The sequence below is a fragment of the Callospermophilus lateralis genome, chromosome 2, assembly GCF_048772815.1.
Source record: "Callospermophilus lateralis isolate mCalLat2 chromosome 2, mCalLat2.hap1, whole genome shotgun sequence".
Lineage (NCBI taxonomy): Eukaryota > Metazoa > Chordata > Mammalia > Rodentia > Sciuridae > Callospermophilus > Callospermophilus lateralis.
Genome location: NC_135306.1, coordinates 141,536,767 through 141,546,276, shown reverse-complemented (window position 1 = coordinate 141,546,276; position 9,510 = coordinate 141,536,767). Strand labels below are relative to the sequence as shown.

The 9,510-nt window shown below is 38.4% G+C and overlaps 1 protein-coding gene across 2 annotated transcripts in view; it reads left to right on the top strand.

Moving 5' to 3' along the window:
* The first annotated feature begins 2,922 nt into the window (after positions 1-2,922).
* Positions 2,923-9,510, top strand: part of Pcf11 (PCF11 cleavage and polyadenylation factor subunit) — a 25,726-nt gene continuing 19,138 nt past the window's right edge. For both annotated transcript variants that reach the window (XM_076846573.1, XM_076846572.1), the window contains exons 1-3: positions 2,923-3,411; positions 7,103-7,228; positions 9,052-9,240. In XM_076846573.1, coding sequence (XP_076702688.1) covers positions 3,220-3,411; positions 7,103-7,228; positions 9,052-9,240 — 507 coding nt within the window. In that variant the 5' untranslated portion in view covers positions 2,923-3,219. The remainder of the gene's footprint in view (positions 3,412-7,102; positions 7,229-9,051; positions 9,241-9,510) is intronic.

Below are 9,510 nucleotides of genomic sequence, written 5' to 3'. Positions count from 1 at the left end.
AAATGGAAGTTCATAATCTGCTTGAATCAAATGTATGAAATATGATATGCCAAGAGGTTTGTAATGTTTTGAACAACTAATAAAAAAAAAATGTAAAAAAAAAATTATGTGTAGTTGGCCACTATACCTTTATTTTATTCGCTTATTTTTATGTGGTGCTGAGGATTGAAACCAGGGCCTCGCCAGTGCTAGGCAAGCACTCTACTGCTGAGCCACAATCCCAGCCCCCATAGTTTGAATTCTTTAGAATAAGCATGAATTATTTTTGTGGTTATAAAACATAAACAATGAATAATGTTTAAATGGATAAAGGACTTGTACATGTTTTCAACAAGTATATATACATATTTATGTAATATATAAATGTTATCCCTACATATTATTCTCACAGTCAGGATTCACATGTTAAAGGAGAAATTCTACTTGCAGGTAGTGCTAGATAACTATTTGTTTTTAAAAAGGTTTGCTTTTAATTCTTATTCCCTTATTTCCTTTCTACTTTCTATGTTTAATATACACATTTCAGTCTTTCTGATGACGTCGAAAATTTACATCAGAAGAGTGCATGATTGCCCAGAACAGAGGTTTTGTGAGGAATTAACTTCTCTTGTAAACATTCTGTGAAACAAGGGAAGGGTGTAGTTATTTTGCTCAAAAACAATGGAAAGTCTTTGTATTCTGTGGAAACACAATAATCAGTGGGCTTGATTTTTGAAAATGCCTCTGGATATTATTCCATGGGATTATTATTGGATTATTAATTTCATCAAGGCAGGGCCAAGAGGGTTATCATGTTCACCAATGCACCTAGCATAGAGATAGGCAGATAACTTCGGCTTAATGTTGATGGCAAGTCAATCAATTGTATATCCTGATTAAAGAATTGACACTGAAAACCCATAAGAGAGGTTTTATGCATTCATTTGTAGATTTGTGTTTTCTTCATATTTAAAGAAAAAACATTGCTGTTGCAGTATAACAAACAATATGATTGCTAGTCACTTGAAGTTTTCCATATGCTTTGTGGGTGTATAGGTTTGACAATTTATATATGAAGATATATTAATTGCTTACTCTGTGTATAACATGAGAGGGATACAATAGAAACTAAATCGGAGCTTCAAGAATTATTTTTTAGAAGTTCATTTGATGTTAGAAGGGTATAAGAAATGAAAGGAAGATTTTAAAAGTTTAGTGACTAATTTGCATTTGACATTGCAAGGAAAGCTATCAAACTATTTTACTCAGGCTGTTTTCCTCCTGAAATATAGAAACTTCAAAATTTATTTAATTTTAACAATGTCCATTATAACTACATATCAATACTAACACAGGATGCAATTATTGAGATAACAAATAAACATTCCGCAGTATTTCTTAGCTTCTAATGAAAGACAAGCTCTCCTCCTAGGTTTTACTTCTCACTCATATAATATCATACTAGAAACAAATGAAAGGCTGCAGGTTGGTGCACGTAATTCCAACCACTGAGGCAGGAGGATTGTGAAGTTCCAGGCCAGTCTCAGCATGTTAGTGAGACCCTATATCAAAATAAAAGGCAAAAAGGACTGACTGGGGATTTAGTTCAGCGGTAAAGCTCCCCTGGGCTTAATCCCCAGTACCAACAAAACAAAACAACAAAATGGAAAACAAAAGTTAAAACTTAACCTGGTTGCATACTTTAATTATGTGCTGTTTTGTATATATCAGTCATATCTGAATAATGCTGCTAAAAAAGGGAAAGAAATGAAAAATGCTACTTTTTAGGGACAAATAAAGATCAAGTTTCTTCTGGGTTGCAACAAAGTATCTCCACAGTGCGTAGTACTACAAGGGTAATGGTTATTATTAATTTATGTAATTAATAATCTTTTTAGCCTATATTTAGGCTAATATGTTTATTGAAAAAAACTACATTTTGCTTATTGTTTTATGCCGCAGCTCCACCGTAGAACCATTTGAATGCTTTGTTGTGTTTTGAAAACACGATTGAATCCTAGTTTTCAAATAGATTTTAGAAAACTGAGAAAAGATTCTCGGAAGTTGAATATGTACTGGCGCAATGTATACACATTTTTCTATGTGCACCAAATAAGGCTATTTTTCAGTGTAGAAGATTCAGCAGTACGGTTATTAGGCTCCGGGTTGGGTGTGGCTGTTGTGATACGGTTCCTAGAGATCTGAGTGGGCTCTCCAACAATCTCCAAACCTCTAGGGAAAATGCTTTCACACGCAACCTCTAAATTAAGGCATTTTTTTCCTGGGGATTTATCTCCAGCATGCAGACGTAGGTGTTTTTGTGAGTGTGGGAAGCTGTGGGCTCTCTAGTGACTCTTCCCTTGGTTCCGGGGTAAACTGGCCCTCCCCCTTCTTAGTTCGCGCTGGGACACAAGGCCCGGCGTAGGATCCGCCCAGGCACTCGGAGCACCTGAGACGAAGGCGACGAGCGGGTGTGAAGGCCCAAGGGCTTAGCTCCCCCAGCGTTTCCCCGGGCCGGGGCTGTCTGGACAGGCGGGGGGGAGGATGATTGACTGAGCCTCTCAGTGGCTGCGGGACCGCAGGGAGGGACAGAAAAGCGACGGCTGAGCTTTCATCTTAAACTGGTTGGGTTGGTCCTCCGGAACTGCCTTCCCCAGCCCTATTGGCTTCTCGGAATGGGTTGTTATGGTAACAAATGACCGAACAGTCCCTTATGAATCAGCCAATGAGAAGCGCGGTCTTTTCCACCGCACCTCTGAGCAGTAAGTGTTGCGAAAGCCCAGACCGGAGCAGGAGAAGAAGGCGGTGCCAGAACGTCCTGCGGAAGGGACGGGGGCGGGGCTTGTGACGTTTCCGGGCGAGCCAATCACTTTTGGTTTTATCAACGGCCCCGCCCTTTTACCGCACATTTCCCCTCCCCTAGTTCATTTCGCACGACGCAGCGGTTGGGAACAGAGACATTTTCGGAGCTGGAGCCGCCACTGCCGCCGCCATTTTGTGTCTGTGGAGAAAGAAGCTTCTGTGGCGGCTGGAAGTGGACGGAGATCACCCGTGAGACGGCGGCGTTTCATACCCGAGGTTTCCCCTGTGTCGTCCCCCAACCCCCCTCCGCGGTCAGCATGTGTTGAAGCCGGAGCCGCGAGAGACCCGGGGAGAGGAAGAGGAGTCGGAAGGGAGGCGGGGTATCGAGAGCGGCTTCAGCTTCAGCTGCGGCGGACCTCGGAGGGGGGCCGCGGCGCAATGTCAGAGCAGACGCCGGCCGAGGCCGGTGCTGCGGGGGCCCGGGAGGACGCCTGTCGGGATTATCAGTCATCGCTGGAAGACCTGACCTTCAATAGCAAACCGCACATCAATATGCTGACCATTCTAGCCGAGGAGAACCTGCCCTTCGCCAAGGAGATCGTCTCTCTCATCGAGGCCCAAACCGCCAAGGTTTTTATACACCCCGCAGCCTCCTATTCTTCTAATACTCCCTGATTTTAGTGTCAGCCTCATCCCAGGTCTCGCTTCCATCCAAAGGGGGACGGTGTTCCTCCTCTCCAACCCCCCCCCCCCCCCAACTCAGGCTCGGTCCTTGGCCCAGGCTTCGAGCGTGGGCCTCTGGAGGGGAGGGAGTGGGGAGGGTAAGGGTGGATCCCCGTTTCCGCTTACCAGCTCCCGTTTAGGCCACCGCATTGTATACCCCGACACGCACACGCTGTGAATAGAGCCCTTTCGGGTGGGGGAGACTTTAAAGGCAGTTTGTGGTTTGGGGAACTAAGAGTTAAAGCAAATGATTCTAAGCCCCTGGGAAGGTGGGGAGTGGCTCTCCCGTTTTCCCCCAGTACCCTTTTGGGTAATTGTGCTCTGTGGGTTGGAAGGAGGTGAAGGGGGACCTGGGAGCGAGCTGTTGGTGGGTGGGTATAGGGCATTGGCCCCGAGTGGAGCAGCGGCCTGTTAGGAGCCCAACATGGCGCCTGAAAAGCACATGATGCGAAAGGGAAGAGAGGAGAATCCATTCCCTGCCAGCCAGGCAGCTGCTCACACCCGTCAGCCCCATTTTGGGGTGGGGGCGGCTAGATCAAACTTTTATTCTCTTATCGGAGGGTCTAATTTACCCCCAAATATGGGAAATTGGGCTGAGGGTGGGGTTTGGGTGGAGGGGGGGAGAGATCTTATCCAACCTGTAGGTGGAGAACTGGCCCAGTGGGTACAGGCACTTGTAGTTTCTCTGAAAAGTTCAGTCCCTCCTCCTCTTCCTTTTCTCTTTTTTTCTCCCTTCACTGATAATGAAGGCGTGCTTTTCTTTACCCCTTGACAGAAGTGGTCCTCTGCCACCTTATATTTCCCTGTAGTCTTCCTCTTCTGTGGATTCATGTGGGAGCGATATGTCATTTAAGTTACTGTTAAACTTAGTTAATTAAGAGTTTTAATAGCTTCCCAGTACTACTTTTTAAGTTATTTTTCAAGCTTGTATTTACGGTTTAGTTTTTTCTAGTTGTTAGTGTTTGCAATGATCCAGGATGAGCCTCCTTTTAGCAGAGTGAACCCCTTTTAAAAGGCCACTTTAACAACAACCACCAATATATTGTTTAGAGACGGTTTCTGTCTAGTGTAAAACTGAGTGGTCTGACTAATAAATGGTTTTGAAATGTGTGACTGGTATTATAAAATTTGTGAATAAAACATATAAAATATGTATTTGTCTTTTTTATTTACCTTTGTAAGGTGTAGAATTTGTTTCCAAGACTTATTTTTATCTATGTGGTTGTGTGTTTTAAACAAAAGTCTTTAAGTGACTTGGGTTCATTCTTCTTTAGGTTCCATCCACTCTTTTGGGTAAATCTGTTCACAAGATACACGGTTTCAGGCGGTCCTTTCATAACCTTAATTTGAAGTGGAAAAAAAGCAAGGTTTTTTTTTTTTTTACTTTTTAAGGACTCAACAAGTTTATTCTGATCACTTTGACAGTTAAAATACAAGTTTTCATTCACCTTTTCTGTGAATGTCTGAGACAGCTATCGTTCTTTTTTTTTTTTAAATGTGAGATTTAGAGGGAAAACTTCGTTCCTATATCCAACATCCTTTTTATTGATACCACAAACATTTTGGACATAAAAAGTTAGTTTTTGCCCTTTTGAAGGCTTAAACTTGACAATGACTTTAAAAAAAGCACTACTCATTTTTCAGAAAATACAATTTTTTAAATCTAATTACCTCGTATTTTGGGCATTAATATTTCACAGCACCTAATATTTAGCAACTTAGGCTGTCACTCAAAAGAACAGTTTCCTTGCTGTTTTTAATGGATCCAGAAGAACTTCGAGAGCTGAAAACTAAATGCTGAATGTAGTGACAACATAAAACTTGTATTAGTGTATTCGCTACACAGAGAGGTGAAAGTAGATGGACTGTTTGCTGGTAAAAAGCTGAATTTTTTTGGGGCACACATTTCCTGGTTATTTTTGTAAAGCCAGACCAAGGAAAAGACGCCAAAGTCACTTTGGGGAAACTATCTTAATATGGGTTGGGGTTGAGGGTGGTGGGAGGGTTTTGTCATTTGGTAGCAAACTGGCTTGGTTTTGTGTTTCTGGAGGTGAATGTTTGTGTCCTTATTCTTTAGTATCAGCATTACTGAACTTAAGGATTCACACCTAATTTGACTCCCCCAAAGGTAGCAGTAGTGAAAAAGAATATTACATATAAGGACTTCACTTGTACAATAAAAAATTGGCTTACTGAACAGATTTTGGTGTGAAGAGAACCTATTTATCGTCATAAGTACAATAATGACTTAAATGGTGTAAAACAAGACATGATAAGGTAAAGACACAGCAATAAAGCATTTGACGTGTCAGTACTTGTTTGCCTACATGCAGTGGCCTTGTGAACCCTTTTATTAGATAGCACCTTAAAAGAAATTTGTCATACAGAGTTACTCAAAGGTTTCTTTAGCCAACTTTGGGTTGTAAAGGTGATATCAGAAGCAAGAGCATTTCCACACACTTGTATGGGCAATTGACTTTTTGAAAAGTATGATAGCATTGTGTACTACAGAACTGCCCTAGCTACAGGTAGCTATGGGTAAGTGGTGTTGAGTGTTAAGATTCCTATACACAGGGGGTGGGTAAATGGGGATTACCTAAGTTTTGTCTTTGGATTTTAAAATCATGGATGCTCCTGTGGAGTCAGTTTTAACACTTAGTTTATATGGTATGTCTTAATGCTCCTCAACAAGTCTGTGAACCTGCTGATGCTTTCTGGAAGCTTGCTGTGCCTTCTAAAAGCCAGTGGTGGGTAGGCGTTGCAGTTGAACTCTTGGGCAACATTACATTGGAAAGGGCTACCTTTATCAGCATCACCACACTGGCTCTGCACAAATTTAGAGCCCCTGGTTTGTGCATGTCAGAGGAAAAAATATTTCGACGTCGAATTCATGCTGTGAAGAAAATCTTCAGGACAAATCCAGGTTTCCAGAGTCAAGTTCAACCTGATTTACATGACTCAGCGGCTGCTCCATCCAGTTTTTCTTGTATCAGTAACAAAATTGCAACTTCCTGCATGTTCATGTGCAAGTTTAAGTGACTTGCCATTAACTTCATGTGTGAAGTGTATTTAGTTTCTTTGTTCATTTGGATTATAGATAAGTAATCCTAATGATTTTACAGGTAACAAAAACTGCATAGACTTTAACATATAAAATATGCCTATGAAATTAGAGTTTCTACCAGAGGACTTTGTTAAATCTAGGCACACCATTATAAGTTAATACGGGTCCCAAAGCTGACACTGAAATTACAGAAAATAATTTTCCCCCTTTTTACTTCTCCCCCTTTAATTGTCACTTAAAACAGTCTTTTTTGCCACATGTACCTGAAATTCCATTGAGTGTTAAATGAGTACTAGAGATGTTTTTTTTTCTTCCTGATAATTCTGAGCTTTTGTGTGCCCAATTAAAGACCATTGTAAGAGATGAGACTTGATTGAACACCTTAATTTCAAAAAGGTTAATATATCGATTCAAAAGTGTTTAGTGCCAACAAAAATAGAGGTCTGTATTTTAGGTTTAAAAACTCACTTTTAAAAGTATTATTTGGTGACAATTCATTATACTAAACTTCTCAGTTTCTTTTTATTATCTCAGGCTCCTTCCTCAGAGAAGCTTCCTGTTATGTACCTTATGGATTCTATCGTGAAAAACGTTGGAAGAGAGTATCTCACTGCCTTTACTAAAAATCTAGTTGCAACATTTATTTGTGTGTTTGAAAAGGTATATATGCATTTAGAAACATTTGCTTTTTTTGAAAAAAAAAAATGTGTTCCTGATTAAATAAATACCTGGCTTGTGTTGGGTTTTCTTGGGTGGTAAAATGTTTTATTGGACATTGATTTTTCAAGTACTGTTTTAAAGAAAGTGGCTAAAACTGATGTTTTATGTTAGATCTTTAAAACAGATCTTACAGTTTTATATTATCCAAGAATAGTGTTTTTATTCACCTTTAGAAATAGGCTTTTTAGAGAAATTGAGCATTGTTCCATTTGAAGATCTGTTTCATCACTATAGGAAAAAAGATTAAAACTGTCAATTATTTCGAATATCATTGTTTAAATTTCTAGTGTTAGAGGAGAAAAAGCACAATCTTCTACTGTCTCAATCTGTGATTGATTGGTGAAACCTCTGATATATTTCTTTTTCCTAGGAATGTTTCTTCTTTTGTTACTTTGTTCAAGTATTTTGTGAATGTTGTAGGTATGTGTGAATGGTGGACAAGTTAATTACTCTAGGTTATTTTGGAAATATCCACCTCCTTAGTGTGTAGAATTAGAAGAAAGGCTTGCTAGTTTCTATAGCTAAAGATTGTAAATTTCTTACATAACATTGTATCTGGTGGTTTGGGTAATACAGTATTACCTTAAGGAAGATGAGGAGGTTGCCCAGCTAATTCTCTGGCTGCTAGACTTTATCTTTCACACTGAGCAAAAGGGCACTTATAAGATATTTAGGCTTAAAGATTGTTTCCTAACAAATAATTGGTGGTAGTTCTATTTTAGTAGATGCACCTGTTGTATCTGGACACATCTACGGTTGTCAGATTTGTAGAATTAGTTTTTTTTTTTTTAAACTATTAGATATTACTTATTAGGAAATGTGTAGCTCCTACTTGAATAAATTTTTTTAAGTTGTTAGAGAAGAAATGGTATATAGAGAAGTAGTTTGGAAAGTAATGCTATATTTTCAGATAGCATTAGAAAGTGTGTTAATAGTCTATTTGTAGAACTTGGCTAGATACTTCTTAACTGAGGCTTTAGTCCTAAGAAGCGGCCAAATTCTGGTTTCAGTTTCAGTATATTCAAATTATTTGTGTATTTGGTAGCATATCTTTACTGAATTTAAGTGGGGATCAACTACAGTTGATGAAAATGACCTTATAGTAAATGGCGTTAACTGAAGACATGAATGCAGTTAAGGCTTTATTTCCTAAAGTTAAAAATTGTTTTCCCAAGTACTAGGTTTCTCTCATGACTAGTTTTTAAAAAAATTGTTAATGCCCATCATAAATGTGAATAGATAGTTATAAACTAAAGCTTATCAGTGTTTAAGATTTGTGAATTTAAATTAGGGTGCATTTCATACTATGAATAGTTTTTCATAGCTACCAAACATGTATTGCATTAGATTGGTTAGTGAGAGTTTTGTCTTAATTTTTAACTTTGTACTGCTATGTGAAAAATTTAAGCCATCAGGTAAACCATTTTCTAGTTGTTCTATATATTTCTCCAGAGTTAATAGGAATATTATTCCTAACCCTAAAATGTGAACACTTTTGTACTTCCAGAAATATAAAAATGTATCTAATTTGCTTGCATGAAGGCTAGTAATGATGAATGATTTTTCTAATTATTTTTAAAGGATAAATTTATTAACTACATTTGCAAACCAAATGTACCTTTAATAAATTACTGTTCTATATATTTACAAATGGCCAGTATAGTTCTGTATGTGAAGCAAAACAGACTTATGTAGCTTTCTACTTAATATATGAAATATTCTATAGTAACTTAACAAGCCATAGAATTGTTCTGTTGTTCTAGGTGGATGAAAATACTAGAAAAAGTTTATTTAAGTTACGTTCCACATGGGATGAAATATTCCCTTTGAAGAAACTTTATGCCCTGGATGTCAGAGTCAATTCATTAGATCCTGCTTGGCCTATTAAACCTCTACCCCCTAATGTGAATACATCTAGCATCCATGTGAATCCCAAATTTTTAAATAAATCGGTAAGTTTTAGTGTGAATGATATATACTAATACTTTTAACTACCAAATATTAACTTTAAAACTTGCCAGAAAGCAAAAATATAATATTTGTGCTAAATCAGTTTGAAAAGTAATAGTATATAATTAAAATTTTATTTAAAAAAATGCATTCACCTATTTAGTTAATATGTAACTAAAAAGCTTTCTGTGTGCTTTTAAACATGATTGACTTCATTACGGTAGTATTAAGAATTAAACTGGTAGTTTTTAGTCAATCCTTAGCTTCCTTTT